Source organism: Haliotis rufescens, unplaced genomic scaffold, assembly GCF_023055435.1.
Source record: "Haliotis rufescens isolate VD_foot unplaced genomic scaffold, xgHalRufe1.0.p SCAF_19, whole genome shotgun sequence".
Lineage (NCBI taxonomy): Eukaryota > Metazoa > Mollusca > Gastropoda > Lepetellida > Haliotidae > Haliotis > Haliotis rufescens.
Window position 1 is genome coordinate 23,027,003 of NW_025963879.1, and position 18,580 is coordinate 23,045,582.

The window sequence follows — 18,580 nt, forward strand, 5'->3', positions numbered from 1 at the left end:
TTAGGCTGACGAGAAGAATATAAATAATGAATGTTTATTTGTTGATAATTTCTTTTTCATTTTGTTAATAGAACGTTTCCTTGGATTGTTGATGTGTTTGAGATGAGCTCCTATCACCTCTATAAAGTCATCGAGATTTGCATCCGGGCTGAGGAAGGACTTTCACGGGATGTCGTCAAGCATCTCAATCATGTATGTACAGCTCTTAATTATTAAAGCAATACTATTTTTTATGCCTTTTAATTTAATTTAAGGTTTAAGTTTAAGAAAAGTCAGTTAGTTGTGTCAAATAAAGTAGTTAAAATTTTGGCTGCCGGCACCTAATTAAAAAAGAAAAACCCTCTCTGGTACACAGGGGGCGGTTGGGTAGCTTAGTGGTTAGGTCGTTCTCTCATCTCTCATGCTGAAGACCCAGGTTCAATTCACGACTTGGGTACAATGTGCGAAGCTAATATAGGTGTCCCCTGCTGTGATATTGCTGAAATATTGCTAAAAGCGGGTAAAACCATACTCACTCTCACTCACTCACTCTGGTACACAGAAAGAAGTGGGGGTTTAAGCATGGACTGGTTTTTGAATTTTTCGCTATCCAAGTAAATATAACAGTCCCAGCCTTGTCAGAATTGCAGTCATAGCAGAATAAGCAAGAGTTGATGACAATGAGAAGTTTGTATGTACTATGTATCTGATTGTTGTGTTAAAATACTGAGGGCACTCACTGACCGTCGTACTACTTCAGATCGAGGAGACAATACTGGAGTCGCTGGCATGGAAGCGAGACTCCCCTCTGTGGGACGCCATCCAGGAGCACAGTGAGGACATCCCGATGTGTGAGGAGGTGAGGCTTTCAGTGGGTACCAGTCACATGACAAGCACACGCCACGCCACGCCACGCCACGACACTACACTACACTACACTACACGCCACGCCACGCCACGCCACGCCACGCCACGCCACCACAACACAACACAACACAACACAACACAACACAACACATGACACCACACCACACCACACCACACCACACCACACCACACCACACCACACCACACCACACCACACCACACCACACCACACCACACCACACCACACCACACCACACCACACCAAGAATTGTCCTGTTGTCACCGAGTACTGTGTATGCGGTAAAAACATATGGCTTTTGGCATATTTTGAGTTTGATCAAGCTATGACCTTTGACCTTCACATATCCCTATTTGTCTAGTGCTACTGTATTGTTGACATCTCTGTAACGAGGTCTGTAGAACCAACGCATTTGTATAAAGGATCCCAGCTATAGCATGGCCACCAATACTTTTTCCTAATTCTGGTGAGCTACAGAGACTTGTGACTTTATTTTTCTGGTAGCAGGGCAGATTTCTTTTGTTCAGCTATTATCAATTGAAACATGTTCTGTATGGTTCCTTGAATACTTAAATAACCCAATTGTATGTCGTAACAGTGCAGGAATGATGGATTGTTCTGTTGAATAATTCTTCAGTAAGTCTGTTTTCTGTTTGTGTGGTATTGAGTTGATTGTGCCGTGATGTATTTACAGGTAACTCCTGCCAATCAGATTGACAACAACTCCAACATAACGTCCTCCCCGCTCACACATCCCAGAGTGAAGTCTCTTGTGGGAGAAGGTAGAAACACACAGAGAACAATCAAAGGTAGGTGACTTGGATGGCTTGCCAGTGTAACATGAAACTCTGGAAGAGGTTGCATAATGAGGCCAGGCAAATTCAGATTCTAGACTTACAGACAAGCCTAGCCTAAGACCCGTGAAGATCCGGGGTAGAATAGGTCTTCAGCATCCAATACTTGCCGCAAAAGACGACTCTGCTTGTTGTAAGAGGCGACTAACAGGATCGGGTGGTCAGGCTCGCTGACTCGGTTGATGCTTGCAAAGTTAGAGCCATGACCAAAGATATGTATCTTTACCTGAATATTTTTCTCATCATGTTTGCCTAATTGCTTTACATATGAAAATTGTCATAGGTATCCTGCTTTAACACAAGATTGTGCAAATTTAAGGAGTATGCAAATATTTGAAAATGTTTAATAGTTCATTTCACACTGCACTGTCATGTGTCGCCATAGCTGAGGTTGACACTTGGACGTTCTCAAATCAAGCGATGCGGGTTCAAACCCCACCGAGCCCACCGAATCAAAAGTTAAAATCATTCTCTTGTATATATGTAAAAAAAAATAGTTCCGCCTATAACTAGTTTAAATTAATTGAAATTTTGGTTCAAGATAATGTATAATTGACAAACAACTGTCCATTCCTGAAAAATAATGGAGCATTTAAACTATAGAATGACGTCACAAATGCGTTTTAATACCCCCTCTTGCTTCTTGGCATTTGACCTAGAAAGTCTATACAACAAACAAGACAAGAAATTGGTGTTCTCGTATGATGCTTTGGAAACATTGTTTGTCTACATTTGCCAAAACATGCTTGTGTTTGTTCAGTTGTGGAACCCCTCCAGTCCCCCCCAGGGCCATCAGCTGTAGACCGCTTCTCGTCCCCCCAGCCTGGCAGCGTCAAGCGCCAGCTGTTCGGGCCAGCTGCCCAGCAGCTCTCCACACACGCAGCAACACACACGGAGTTGGTGAAGCAGCTCAACAGTGGCGTTACGGACACCGTGGTGACGCAGACCGACTCCAACACCCTCTCCACGGGGCAGACCCTCATAGCCGTCACCAGCGATGGGAGACAGGTTAGTGGTCACCACGGTAACAATAGGATGCAATATGTAGCACTACATTGTACAATAGTCTCAAAGGTTTGGTCAGACCTTGAATTTGACAGACTTTGTTTGAGATGAGATTCTAGCTCTCCGAATGCTTGTCATCTTACCTGGATGACAGGAATTGTTGGTTTATGTTTTCAGTCACCGGTTTCCCTGTTCCAGTGATAAAACTGGAACATTGCTGACTAAGTGTTAATGCTCTTGCTCATCACTGTTCTTCATGTCATACATATATGATACAGATTTGACATGCTGATGTTTTTAAGATCATAGTACATTTCAAGTTATTGTGGCGTGTCTATAAACTGTTTCATAAATCAATGCCATTCATTCAAGAGACTTTCAGTTTATAACTCAAAAGCTGTTTTTAATATCGATAAATGAACTAATTTTCTCCAGCTGCTACAGTTACCCTGTTCTGTGTTGCAGGTGCTCATCCCGGTACAGACCCTGGTGTCCACCAGTCCCAGCAAACAGATCCCACCCTCCCCCAGCAAGTCCAACAAACCCAAGAAAACTGGCTCTCTGCCGCTGTTCTTTAGAAAGGTGAGCTTTACCCCAGTTCCGTTATACCAAATGACGATAAATGATGGCACTTGTTGTTACCTGCCTGGTGCTTGGCATTAAGGGGATGAACAATGTCTGAGTGTGGTATTTATGTTAAAACTGCGACATGGTATCTCAATGTGCTAGCACTTTTAAGCTGGCATTGTCCCGAATATTATAAGCAGCGGGGCATGCAAAATTGAGATTCCGGGTCAGAACAGGTCCCTAGCAATAGGTCCCTAAGCTGGTCGTAAGAAGTGACAAATGGATCTGGTATTCAGGATCAGTGACTAGCTTGATTGCGTGTCATTGTACCCAGACATGGATCGTTGATCACAATATCGATCAGTCGATTGTCTGACTCATAATCAATTGTTTACAGACCGCCATCATGCAGCTGAAATATTGCTGATTGCGGTGTTAAACAACAAACTAACTAACACACGCGAGGGACTAATTACAATCAAGGTTTCAAAATTAACATGAAGTCTGCTTGTCATATACTAGTAAATTCAGGAAGGACTAGTGACATTTCCTTGTGGTCTACAATCGTAACTATGAGGTAGTCTGCTGTTCAAACTGACAGTGACATTTACTTGAGGTCTTCTATCTTAACCATGAGGTCTTCTGTTCAAACTGGTTAATTAGCAGCACTTTTTAACGACTAACATCTTGCCCACATTTTAGAATTTGAAGGGTTACATGACCCACACTGATCAAATCCAGATGCAGCAAGGTTTTTATCAAAGATTGAGGGTGCATCTTCTGTCCACAGGTGTATCATTTAGTGAGCGTGCGATTACGTGACCTGTGTGACAGGTTAGAAGTCACAGACGACGACCTGCGACGCAAGATGTGGACGTGTTTTGAACATGTCTTTGTACATAACCTGGACCTTATGAAGGATCGTCATATTGACCAACTGCTTATGTGTGCTATCTACGTTATGGCGAAAGTAAGTCTCCTCAACCTGTGTGACAGTTTCAGTTTCTTTATTCATTCTTGTGACTTTGTGGGGATTCTGGGGTGAATAGGTTCTGGAATCCCACTATCCAGTGCCAACGGTCAAGGATCCGGTGGTTATGATGTGTGACCAGGTTGATAATGTGCTTTATCAAATGGTCAGCTGGGTTGGATTGTTTGTTAGAGGGTTTTAATATTCCTGCCTGGGTCGTAAATTAACATTCACTCACTCTTGAACTGCACACCCTGTAAGGATTCCAGCTTAAAATTAGTCACTAGGAATCTTTGATGTTGTAAGAGGCGACCAAATGGATTGGGTGGTCAAGCTTGTTGAGTGTGTCCTTGCACCCTGACTGGGAGGATCATTCCTCACAATATCAATCACTGGATTGTCTGGTCCAGACATGATTATTAACAAGTTGCCGTCATACGCGAATAAAGGGATCGGGTGGTCAGCCTCGCAGACTTGGTTGATGCATGTGCTCGTATCCCAGTTGTGTGGATCGATGCTCATGATGTCATTCACTGGATTGTCTGGTCCAGACATGATTATTTACAGACCGCCGTCACATAGCTGGAATATTGCTGAGTGCGGCGTTAAACAACAACATGAACTCCTCATGAGATTGGATCGGTGGGGGTTCTAGGTAAGAATATGTCCCAGCAACCTGTGTTTGTTGTACAAGGTGTCCAAGGTGGTCAGGCTGTGTGACTTGATCACATGGATCATTGCTCATTAATATCAATCACTGGTTAGTTCGGTCCTGACTCGTTATTTTGCTGGAATGTTGCCAAGTGTGATGTTAAGCAGGAAACAGACATGTTCATAGTCTCAGGGATTCATCCAGGATTCTTAACTTTGAGTGCGGTAGTTCTTACTGCAAATGCCACCTCAAATTTTGAGATATTTTGAGATTGTATTTGATGATATATTATAAACATAGGATTAAAACCTGTTCCTATTGGTCTTGCTGAAAGTAAACACAGGTTACTGCTACAAAGCCCCAAATGTAGTTATTATATATTAATACAATATAACATGAAAAGGGAAATGTTAGGTTCCAATTGGGAATATTTTTTTTTACATTTGCTGCAGACTTTGGGTCAAATATCGGCCTCTGAGCAGGTCTAGATAAATCCCTGGCTCTACATATTTTCACCGATGTGATCTGTGTCTTCACACAGTTGTCCTGAATACAGGAATACACAGGTAGACATGTGCCAGAAACCTGCTTCTGTAGGTTTGAATCCCATATTTACCCTGAATATGTTTCTAGGTTTGATGGCACCATACCTGTGCCCATGGGATTCACCAAGTGGTAACACCTGCGTCATGTCCGGCTTTCCTTCTACATGCCATGATGTAACAAATAGCAATGCAGAGCCATTTTAATCCAGACTCATAAATAGAAAATATACAGATGTTAAAGAAATGTGTTTTCTTATATTCCATATTTTCCTACAGGTGTGCCAAAAACCGCTAACATTCCAGCAAATCATGAAGTGCTACCGAGTTCAACCACAGGCTCAAAGTCATGTGAGTAGGAGGATGGTTGACAATATTTCCGTGTCTTTAAATCTTAATTCTGAATGTGCCTCTCCTTTTATAGCACTTAACAACATGTCTTTTTATGTACAACCCCAGAGTTCTCATTTTCATTAATTCTGTGGTATTTCAAGATGGCATTCGATGCAGCATTAAGACCCCTTCCTCTTTATTGGTCCTGTAATCAGTGACATTTGCTGCCGACGTATTATTGCCTCTGAGCAGGCCGAGATGAATTTTTGTATGAGATTTGTAGATAACTTTGATGACATCTGGGGTTTGTTATCCATCATCCTTAGACATAACATTCCAGACTTGATTATTTACAGGCTGCCTTGATATTATTTCAATATTGCTGAGTGTGGCATTAAACAACAAACAAATAATCAAATGGACTCCATGTGCAGGTGTATCGCAGTGTGCTGCTGATCGGGCGTCATCGCAATGCGTCTGGGAGCAGCGAGAGCAGCAAGAGTGGTGCAAGCGGCTCGTCCTCCCCGGTCAACAAGGAGGACGAAAAGGACCGAGACAAAAGTAAGGCCATTGAAGCAGAAGAAATGATTCTGAAGTTCGCACCAAATCTCCAAGTGAACACCCCATCAGGAATAGACATGGCCATTAGTCTGTTAGTCTGACCAGTGAAATTCTATACTTACTACTTGATTTCTCCCAAAATGTAGCTATTTTACATAACCACTAGTCCAAAATGAGCTATTGATAGGACATTCTTCTATATCAATATCAGATTTGAAGGGAAAAAACTTGACATTTTGAACGACAATCAGTCAATGCCCTAGAAAAAATCAACAAATCTAAAACCCTATACTGTATCTTGGTTTTATGTTTTGCAGAGAAAACTGAAATGCTTGGATTCATTCGCTCTGACAGTACTCTTCCTGTCCCCCACCCCAACAGTCAGCCCCCCACCCCCACCAAGCTACTCGGGGGTGAGGCAACCTTTGACTTTGAGAGAGGGGACCTGATACAGTTCTACAATGCTGTAAGTGCTCATGTTGGAATAACTTAAATACATGTGAAGTAATTATTTACGAATAAACATACATTATCTTTTTTGTTGCTTAATACTGTATTTGACGTAATAAGCGCCCAGGGCACTCTCAAAATTAGAAATAGGGAGCTCTTATTAGAATATTATTTTGGTGGGGAAAAACAGTTGAAAGATTGTAAATTTCGTGGTTTATGCTTACAGCCTGAAATGTTTACATACGACAGACATATTTTTCCAGAATTCAATTGCCCATAATTAAGGGTGCATATAAGACACGAGTGTGTATTATACACGGATAAATAAGTCTTGTGTATATTGATCAATCGGAAGGGGTGCAAATATCGCCGTGGGCGCTTATTAGAGGGGGGCGCTTATTACATTGAATACGGTAGTTGTAGTATGATGTTAGCTATTGTAGAAAACTACATGATATATTTTTGTATTGTGAGTAAGATCTTGTTCATCTTTGGAAATACTGATAAATTAACCAAATGTGAAGGAAGTTTAGGATAGTTAGCATTCACAAATATCACAGTAAATCTGAACAATCCGACAGTGGATGTGCGTAGTAGGGATGCCCTGATTCCTGATTCATTGCTGGTCTCAGACAATGAGATATGCAAGACACACTTAACTGTATCCATTGATATTGTGAAGATTCCGGTATAGAATAGGTCTTCAACAACCCATGCTTGCCGTAAGAGGTGACTAACGGGATCGGGTGGTCAGGCTCGCTGACTTGGTTGATGCATGTCATCGATCCCAATTGCGTGGATCGATGCTCGTGAAATTAATCACTGGATTGTCTGATCCAGACTTGATAATTTACAGACCGCCATCATAAAGCTGGAATATTGCTGAGTGCGGCGTTAAACAACAAACCAACCAAACCAATAACCCAGTAGTGTTTCACAAATGACTTTGTTGCCCTACCTACATTTTGATAAACGATTTTATCATCATTAATTTAATAATTTAAGACTTAAATCTTTTCTGGTCTTTTTCTCACAGGCCTCGACACTCAAGATTTATCCGAAGTTTATAAGTATTGATTGAAATGAGACTTATCTTTTTTAAATTTGAGACCAGGAAGTTTGACATCTTCTTAATGCCCTATAAAATATAAAAATTCACAAATAATTGGCGTGATCGTGAACAAAGTAACGCGATATGTATCGTACTAGGGGATAGTCGTATCTTGACATCCCTAATGCATTGTGTGAAGAAGGATTAGCTGTTACCTTGTTGTGATGAGTGGTGGTTACAATGAGCTCACTGTCTGATTTGATTATATATTGTATTGTGCTTCATACTCATTTTCAGGTGTTTGTGAAGAGAATAAAGAGTTTTGCACTGAAATTTTCATCAGCAAACGCAACGTCTGTAAGTCACCATTTGCAATTGAGTGTTAGTTTAATATGATTTCAACATTTTCCCTGTTTTAACAAGTTTTTAAAATTAAAAATTATCAGTTCAATAAAATAAGTTGTATCTTTCTGTGGAAATCTTTGATATTACCATTCAAAAGAAGTTAAAGGACACCCAATTCTTTCATATTTCTACAGTTAATATGGCATGCCATTAAGATGTTCTGTCTCTAAATTGAAAAGTATAATAACTGATTTAGTGTCAATTTCATTGTGATCAGTTTTATTTGATGCTGCAGGATGTACCTCCCTTGTCCCCGCTGCCATTGGTACGAAGCCAGCAAGCATCTCCACGCCGCGTGTCCAGCAAATACTCCGTGTATATCTCCCCTCATGCAGGCAGCATGTCCCACCAAACTCAGCCTAAAGGCATCTCATTCTGCATAAACAGGAGCCCAGCAAAGGTTGGTAGTAGGATACAGCATCACTTGTTGGCGAATCTAGCTTACTGGTTGGCCGTTACCATATATGAACCTTCTAACATCGTGATTCCCCTTGTTAGACATATCACAGTTGACAGTTCGCACTTTGAGTTACCATACTAAGCGTCTGCTGTGTTAGTTGAACTCTCACAAAAAGATTACTCTAAAATTAACCTTTGAAACTTGAGAGCGTGTGAAGACATGTTTGGTACATGTGCCAATATACTTGTATGAAAATCGCAGAAAGTATGCAAAAATCTGGTCATCAAATTCTGGATACTGTCCTGCTGACAAGTTTCATGACAGAATAAAACACTTTGAGATAGGACATTTCCTGTGAAATTCCACTAGTGTAAATAGCAGGATTTTGTACAATATGCTTTGGCCTGATTGTAAGTGTGCATTGAACGTTTGTGTATTCTGTGGAAGAATAGTTCCCAGCCATCCCCGATCATCCAGGGTATCATGTCACAATAAGGTTGCTGTTTCTCTTGCTTGTTTTCCAGAGCAGACGTGTAGAAACAGTACTCATTTTGAAATGTGTTGGCGATGCTATTTGTTGCTAACCAATTTAGGGTTATTATAATCTATTTCTAATGAATCATGACAATCAAAGTTGCCTTTTGATATTCAACATTTCAAGACTTTTATGTTGTCGTAACTTCATGTTCCATTTATGGTATTAATCAGTGGGACCCGTGAAGATCTGGGGTAGAATAGGTCTTCAGCAACCAATGCTTGCCGTAAAAGACCCCTTTGCTTGTCGTAAGAGGCGACAAACGGGATCGGGTGGTCAGGCTCGCTGACTTGGTTGATGCATGTCATTGTTTACCAATTGCATGGATCGATGCTCATAATGTCAATATCTGGATTGTCTGGTTCAGATTTGATTATTTACAGACTGCTGTCATATAGCTGGAATATTGCTGAATGCAGCATTAAACAACAACAAAACAAAAATAAATAGTCAATGGTTTGTCCGACCCTGATTGGAATATAAGACATCCATCCTCTCCCTCCCTCACTCACTCAACTGATTTCACGATGTTTCATTTCAGGACCTGCGTGCAATCAATAACATGGTCCGCATGGGGGAGCGAAAGTTGACGGGGAAGAGGATCCTTGAGGTGGATCACGATGATGACGTTGATGACAGCCCATCAAAGAAAATGTGTTCCAGTCGGCTAATGCGCCGATTACAGGATGTAAATTCAGAGCGACAGGAGGCAAATGGAATCGTCAACTAGGACCAAGTCTGAGCCAGCACACGATATTTTCAAGCTCCTTATGACAATTTGTTGATATAGATTTATTACCTTTGTTAAGACCTGACCACATATCAGGTCAGTTATGCTCTTTCTTTGGAGCTTCGTCAGGATTGAGAAATCCTGTTGACTGCACCAGGAACGATTCAGGGATGAATTGGATCTCAGATATGATCATAGATGAAATAGCATCTGTTGGTTCTGACCAAGTTGTCTTTCTCCTTTGTCTGATGAGGGAATGACTGTCCTGGCAGTAGGACCTGTGCTTCTCTACAGCAGGGGACTGATTGTTTGAATGCATTGAGTTCAGATGCAGTGCTTGATACTCATCATTGGAATGGTGTAGGATATTTAATATGGGAGAATTGGTCAAATAATTTATCACAACTCTTGGTCAATTGCAAACTTTGAAAATTTGCAAACATTCAACGCTAAAGACTTCACTCGAACTCCATGCACAACATAATTAATATTTTTGTAATTTGACAGCTATTACATTTGTCATCCAAAAGGATTATTTTTATGCATTTTAGAAAGTTGGAGTCTGTTTATAACACCCCATATTTTAATATCGTTTATATGACTGTCACCAATCAAGCTCTGTGCATTTCAAACTGAAATCATGCTGATCATGATCACCCAAGATGTGGTATGAGTGCTTGGCTGTGCTTACAGAAGACTGATGGCTGATCTTTGGTGCGAAGGTCATTACCTCTGGTTTTGGCGATTGTTGAGTGACTGCTGTATCGGACTTATCGTGTTGTGAGTGCATGTGCAGCCTAATGAAGGCAACTGTTGTCTTTACACGAACAATTTTCACAGTACGACCGACAGCTAATCTTGGCAGTTTTGCGTGAATGCAAGACTCCGGTCATGATGAGGATCATGGTCAGATGAAACTGATAATCATCATTATTTATTTTTCAGACCTTTACAGAAGGTTCTTCTAAAGATTAAATCTTTGCCGTAATTATTAACACTACTCTCTATTATGTGATAAAATAATGTGATTTCCTCTCTTATTGTCCATAAGAGTCAAATGCTCTCATTCTCTGTTTCATCACCAGGTATTTTCAGGTTTTACATGAAAATGAGAAAGTTTTCAGTCTTGAGAGAGTTGTCAACAAGGGAGAGTTACCTCCCTTGTCAGTGTGATATGATGGGAGTGACCTCCCTTGTATGTGGGAGTACTATTATATGCAAATCAAGACTGGATCAAGTGATATATCCTTGAAAATAAGTGTCTTCAAGTTGGTTGATGAAACATAGAATCAAGGCCATATATAATACTGTATTTTGCTGTAAACAAAATAGAATTGTTTCCAGTGAAAACTGTCCATTATGTCTTATTGCTAAAAATAATTCTGATATTTCTCTTGCATGTAAATTATATATATTTGTAGTATGGTATCTGAGGTTGGATATTTCCAGGGTATGAATTGACTTCCTTTATGTTTAATCCTGAAAACTGTCCCTTTATGCCTGATGTACAGTTAATAGGGCATCAACTTCTTGTCTCACAAAGCAGTCTTAAGCCTAGAGCGATAGTTATGGAGTCTACAAGGTTTGTCGTTTGCCTCTTGACAAATTCATAAAACTTGAGATAAAACATCACCAACTTTAGCTATTAAACTGATTTGTTAGAAAAGTATTTTGGAAATATCTACTGGGGGAAAATTGTGCATTTGTGCCAATAGAGTGCCACTCACTGAATCTGCATCATATTCTCATTGACATTTGGTGTTCCATGCTGTCATTGGCATACAACCACTGATTAAGATGGGAGTTTTGTTCACACCTTAAAGTGACGGAAGGCAGTCACATTTGATTGTGTTGTAACTACATGCTGCACATACATATGCAGTAACAAGTCTAGAAGCCAGCTGTGAACTTTTGTAATCCTGGATCTCCGAGTTTCAAGACTGCTTTAAGACCAACTCCATTCACCTTCTGTTAGAGATACTGGAGTGAATGCGTGAATGACATTGTTTTTTTAATGGGGAGTATTTTATACCTTACTGTTTTAGCCGAAGTAGCATTTTGATACCCTTTAAAGTTTGTAGTCTTTTTAGCAGGAGAGCGGGATTCTCTGCTATTTCGATACTTTTAAAGAAAATATGCATGTATCTGTTGCCATTTGAATTTCCTTGATAAGTGCTATCCTAATAGTCTATGAAAAGCCCTTCTTGTACAGCGAGTTGATAGATATGGTCACAGGAGACTTTGGTCCGAGTGGACAGAGATCTCACACACTTGGACCAGGTTTTGTTGTTTGCAAGATCATAATCCTTTCTTAAAATGTTTCAGGAATTAATGAAGATCATTTCACTCACATTGTCACTTCAATTATATAGCATTGATAGGGGTCATTATCACTGACATTTTGATATTGAAGTTCTTTTCTTTTTTTTCACTTATGTCATTGAGGATAAATGGGGTATTGTTTACGATTCAGCTGTACTTGTAATGGTGTGTATTAGTATTGATCTGATGATAAATAGACTTATAAATGATAACAATAACAATAATATTAATAATAATTAAGTCAATTTATAATACACCTAGTATCCAATTACCAAGTGGTTGCACACGGTGCTCAATCGTGTTGATCATTGAGTGATGTAGGGTCTTAATAAAAAGATTGAAGAGAATCTTTGTGAGCTAAGGATGATTCTTTCTCTGAATTTTGATAGAACCTTTATCAGGAGATTAAAACTTATGAAATATTTGGTACAATTATCAATAGTGGTTACTAATTGTTTGTTACACGTAGAACTTAAAGAAAGATTACTCATGACTGAGACAGAAACACAAGGTCCTTTAGTTTCATTGAGGGGAATTGGATTTTGGCACAGGGGGAAGTAACTCGCCCAGATGTGTTATCTCCCTTTGTGAAGCTGTGGCTCAAACTCTATCCCAGTGCTTGAGACCTTCGTGCCACCAGTGTGTAACAGCCATTACAAGAAGTTTGTAAATTGTCCCTCCAACCACAAATGCAGTGAAATTTATAGTTTTGGGGAATGCCATTCTAGTGAATTAGGAGATGGTTTACGACTGACTTATTATTTCCCAGATGATTTGACTTGTGTGATTTAAATCAGACTGGTTCGAGATTGCAGAATTAACGGAAAATTACTTAACTTTGACCCTTACATTCTCACTCGACTACTTAATGAGAGTTGGAATGAAATAGAAATTAAAACTGACAAACAAACTTTTTTAGCTTGACGAATAGTATTCGGCATCAATAATATTCATCACATGTTTGCAAGCATGACGGTCAGGCAGTTGTGATTTAAACTCCATACATGGTTGTGAGCACAGTGGGGAGCTATGACTGGTGGCAGCGATAGTATAGAGAGCTGTGAAGAGCTTGAGCTATGGCTATTAGGCTGTCATGGAATGGGTAATCTTCACGAAATTGGTTTGACTGGAGTTGTTTCTTTATTACCCTCCCAGGATTTGGGGGGATCAAAAGAAATCAGTTTGAGGATAACAAGATCATTATAAATGTGTAAAGTAAATTAGAATCATTGAGATAAACAAGTACCAAGTTTTTAGGTAATTAGAAGTGACGAGTCAAGTAAAATCACATTTCTCAAAGTTCAGTCTTTCCTTTCTTTAACGTGAATGAACAAATTTATTCTGTACTTCCATAATGCACTCATTTATCAATCATTAGGTCTCACATTTATGGACTAAATGTTGTCAGGGTTACTTACAAACATGACCAGTTAGATATTACACGGGCCATGCATAACTCGATCTAAGTATGTATTATGACTGTATCATTCAGATATGGATGTTTATCAGATATAAGTTGTTTCTTCAATTGTCTGCTGATCTCACAGAAATTCTCTTGTCAACTACCTCACCTATATACCAGGGGAGACCAGAGCATGTGTTACAATAGTCTTGTTTAGCCTGCAACAGCTGTACCCTCAGTTAAGAGGGTCTGGGAATCGGGAGCAGCAGATTTGTGGAGGCAGTCGGGGAAGCTTCCTGGTCAATCAGGGTTAGAAACTAACAGTTTTTTCCACTAGTCCTTATAATGATAACATATAGCAAAACCCTCAAAATGGGCCAATTTCTATTAGTCCTTAGGATACCTTTACTATTGGGCAGTTTGGTAAGGACTACAGGACTAGTGCCAATTTCTAATGCTAGAAATGATTATCTCAACACTTGGGTTATCATCTTTATAGATAGGTCCAGTATGCCATAATGACTCATGATGAATAGTTTAATTTTTACTGCATCAACTGAAACCCCACTTACTCTCTCCCAATTTATTCAATAAAAAGAATTTCAAGTTGACCATTACTTCATCAATTTTCACTAGTTATATTGGTTACTCGTGTCAAAATAATTTCAACACAAACAGTTGCAAACTTTAGACAAAAAATCAAAAGTTTATCTTTCTTGAAGCAATTTAATCACTAAAGAAAATGATAAAGCACTTGCCTGTTGCAGCAACAACAACCCACCTGGATGCTCTGGTCTCCGATAGGTTCGTGTATAGCATACACATAGCAGGTGTACCCTTCATCCTTGCCTTAACATAGCCGATATACAGAGTTGATATTTTTGTCATGTAAGACCTGTATGTCTTGCTTGTATTATTCATGTCATACAAGGAAATTGTGCTTATGTTCAGATGTGGCCACAGAAAACTCAGTACCATACATTAGAGTATGTTCACCTGTGTGTATCACTTATATTCACCAACTCCTGTTGTATCATGGGGGGTGGGCAGGTGCCTAAGGCCTTTATTTGCTGTTTGATGTGCAGTGTTACGTTACTTAGGCATGCCAGACACTTACAATAGTGGGTCCGAATCCCCAATTCACCCTGTCCGGGTTCCTTGTTTGCTTGTGGGGTTTATCAATGTGGTAAACGTCTGAGACCTGCATCACTGCGGGCTTTCCTCCCACCTTAAGCTGGCATGCAGGGATATCACTGGAGTACTGTTCAAATCAGGGTTAAAACTAAGTCACTCCCTCATAATTGTCTTCATGCAGATAGATTTACAGTTCAACTTTTTACTGTCTTATACTTTAGAAATTAACACATGCTTTGTTTGAAGTACTAGGTGCCCGTATCAAGTTAGCAATTTATGTGGCAATCTCTGACACTTCATAGATCAGGTTTATTTAATCCTGTATAGTTAAAAACGTTTGTGGGGCATTTCGTTTCAGTATAAATACCACAGTATTACTGGTAGAGCTTCCTATAACTGCTTACCACACAAGACTACATGTCTGGAGCCTGTGTTCGAGTCGTGCTACCGGAATAATTGTCTGGTTCATCGTGTGTGTAGGAGTAGCCCCATCTTGTTTCATGCAGATGTTTGTTAGAAGATGTTAAAAAATGATAAAACTAGGCATCTTTGGTGACATATTATTTTCTTTTTGCTGTTGATATAAAAATTATTTAATTTTAAAAATATGTTCTGTTTCTCCAAGTAAATGTTTCATTATTCCTGTGTTTTTTTAGATTGACAAGTTCTAAGAGAAATTCATGATAAAGTTAATTTCTCCTATTGTTCCAAAATCATGATTGATATATAGAGAATCTCACCTGAGTGGGGGCACGGGTGGCCCAGTCTTCTCAGGCATTGTGATTCGCTGTGCAGAGTTGCGTCCCTTGGGCACGCCAGAAACCAGTGATTGTGGGTTCGAATTCCGGTTCGCCCCAATTATGTTTCAAGGTTTGTCAGCACCATACTCATGCTCGTGGGTTTCACTGAAGTGGTAAATGTCTGAGACCTGCATCACTCCGGGCTTTCCTCCCACATTAAGCTGACACGCCATGATATAACTGGAATACTGTTAAAAGCGGCGTTAAACCCAACTCACTCACTCACCTGAGTGGCCTTTGATATCAAATATATCTACATGAGTCAATAAAAGTTCAAAACTACAAGGCTTGCTGAGGAGTTTTAAACTTATAATTGACGAGTGTTAAAATGTTTTATATCAAAAGAAACAAGGGTGAGATTCTTTATCATCCAACATCATTCTTCAACTTCTTCAGTTTGTAAATGGTACTAAAACATACTGCTAGCCAGCTTCAGTAGCAGAGATTATGTCTTGTTAGCTGATGATGTACAATGGTCTGCTAAGAATTGCATTGCAAGGATATCTCTCCCCAGCGATATCTGCTGTGGAGGATAGTTTGGGATGCTAAAATGATATATTGCAAGTGGCCGTAATTGTGGAGAAAATCGATGTCAGAAATCTATGTTTACTCTATATACCATTCATTGGATCTATGCAAAATTATACATAAACAGGAAGCATGCGTCTGGTGACCCAGTCATCTGTGCTAATGGGTTTAAATCTGATATTCGCCCTGATTATGTTTCGAGGTGTTTTGGGGTTTTACCAAAGAGGTGAACGTCAAAGACCTGCTTCACTTTATGATTTGATCCCACATCAAATTGACAGGCGGGGATGTAACTGAAATAATGTTCCAACCAAACACTCTCACTCATGCACTAAAAATAAAAAATTGACAATCCATTGATGAGGCAGTTTCATATGAGGAACAGTTCGGACATATGAATAATTATGTCTACAACTTCTTGAACATTCTAATTTTTTGAAAATATTTATAACTGATCATAATCGATGATTAATTGCTTAGAAAGAACTCCTCATGACACTGATTGATGATGAAATCCAAACAGACACTAGAATTTTCTCAGCTGATCGATATCGATTGAGAATTCAACCAGTTTGATTTCACAGACCAAATTTAAGATTCTCATGGTTTGAAGTTGGATGATTTTTTCATCAGTTTTTCTGATTTTTTTTATACATGGCCTTAAACGATCAGATTTTCCGACACATTTTCTTGCCAAAAGTTTCTAATAATGGAATCTTTGACAGGCACTCTGATGTGTGGGATGCTGTCCAGGCCTTGTCTTGTAAGATGTTTAGTTTATTTATCTTAATGTATTTTCACAACTATTTAACATGTAGCTAGTGCTCACAATACTATTTGAATATTTAGAGTGCCAAAATTGAAGTAGAATTCATTATGATGGAGTTATTATGTGTAATGTCTGCAACAGCAAGACATGTTTCTATTTATTCTTTCTTCAATGCCTTGCTCATGAGACAAGGGGAGATAACTCAGATGCAAAATGTCCGCACAACATTGAACAAGTTAAGCTATGGCCAGTAGCCAATCTGACCAGTCCGTCCAATCTGAGGTGGACACTGATATAAAGATGTCAGAGTCACATTTTGATAGACTGAACCCATTTCTTCTCAAATGCATATTTTTGAGGGCTAAGCAGGTGACTTTGCCGGTGATAATGACACCAATTTAAATCCTGTCGGAACAAGGGGAATATTTAAAACGTTTAATCAAAGTATGATAGGCCAAATGGCTTATTTAGCACTTACCTCAATGTATATGTGTATTTTTTGTGGTAGGGACGTTTCATTAAGATTGCTAAGTATTTAATTTAAAAAAGCATTAATTGAAATGTATCCATGAATTCCAGAATTGAATTCGCCGTTCATGTTTTCAGACTTTATTGATACTTATGTGGAGCGTGCCCTAAGTCTCAAGTACATGTGTCCTGAAGAACTGGTCCCACAAACGATCAGTCTTATGTTAAAGTACTGTATGGGAGTTAATGATCGTCTTAGAGCTATGTGGAAATAGGCCCAGGACTAGTTTGAGAATGTGATCTTCGCTCTATGGGTTTTGTAACTCCAACAGCTTAGAGAGACGGTGGTAGGGCTAAGGTCCTTTGTAACATGATCAGTTTTAGCAAGTGGTCTTAGTGCTATGTATATCGTAACTCCAATTGCTGAGTTGGAAATTCAAAGGGCTAAGATCACTTCATAACAGGGCTCGTTTGAGCAAGTGGTGTTAAAGCTATGGATTTCATAACTCCCATGGCTGAGATAGAAATTCATAGGGCTAAGATCACTTCATAACAGGGCTCGTTTGAGCAAGTGGTGTTATTGCTATGGATTTTGTAACTCCCATGGCTGAGATGGAAATTCATAGGGCTAAGATCACTTCATAACGAGTCGTTTGAGCAAGTGATGATATTGCTATGGATATCGTAACTCCCATGGCTGAGATCACTTCTTAACACCACATCCTGGCTGTTGTCCATTGCATCAAAGGGCAGTTTGGGATCAGTTTGCAGTTCTGAAGGTTTTCTGGTTAAATGGGTTGATTCTCACTAATATTGTGTAGTAGAAGTTATTTGTGTCATAATGTAGTTTAATTTAATATTTCTGCCTTGTGTTCTTTCTGAATAATGAAATCAAGGACATTGTTATATCTTTGAAAAGATATACTGTATTCTAAGTATTTGGCAATGTTGACCTATTTCTTTAGTAGACTCTTGTTATGAACATGCAAAAAGTGCATTTAATTCTTTTTATGTTTTATGCGAGACAAGAATGAATTGAGAAGTGAATGTGTTGTTGCTTGAGCTGCTTCGGGCAGTATTTCCTGTTACTTGTATAAGCCTCTCTGTACAGAACGGGAAGTTATTTTGTTGTATGTCTGTCAATGTAACAATATTGTAGCAATATTTTTACCAGCAAAGGCAGTTTTAAAGACTGTTTGTTCAAAGTTGAACATGAATACAATAAATATAAAACTAC

At 39.3% G+C, this 18,580-nt stretch overlaps 1 protein-coding gene across 2 annotated transcripts in view; it reads left to right on the forward strand.

Moving 5' to 3' along the window:
• Nucleotides 1-13,804, forward strand: part of LOC124135326 (retinoblastoma-like protein 1) — a 36,871-nt gene extending 23,067 nt beyond the window's left edge. For both annotated transcript variants that reach the window (XM_046500599.2, XM_046500600.2), the window contains 12 exons: nt 72-192; nt 740-838; nt 1,560-1,674; nt 2,480-2,727; nt 3,190-3,306; nt 4,082-4,261; nt 5,735-5,806; nt 6,223-6,349; nt 6,667-6,815; nt 8,148-8,207; nt 8,491-8,655; nt 9,732-13,804. In XM_046500599.2, coding sequence (XP_046356555.1) covers nt 72-192; nt 740-838; nt 1,560-1,674; nt 2,480-2,727; nt 3,190-3,306; nt 4,082-4,261; nt 5,735-5,806; nt 6,223-6,349; nt 6,667-6,815; nt 8,148-8,207; nt 8,491-8,655; nt 9,732-9,920 — 1,642 coding nt within the window. In that variant the 3' untranslated portion in view covers nt 9,921-13,804. The remainder of the gene's footprint in view (nt 1-71; nt 193-739; nt 839-1,559; nt 1,675-2,479; nt 2,728-3,189; nt 3,307-4,081; nt 4,262-5,734; nt 5,807-6,222; nt 6,350-6,666; nt 6,816-8,147; nt 8,208-8,490; nt 8,656-9,731) is intronic.
• The last annotated feature ends 4,776 nt before the right edge of the window (nt 13,805-18,580 follow it).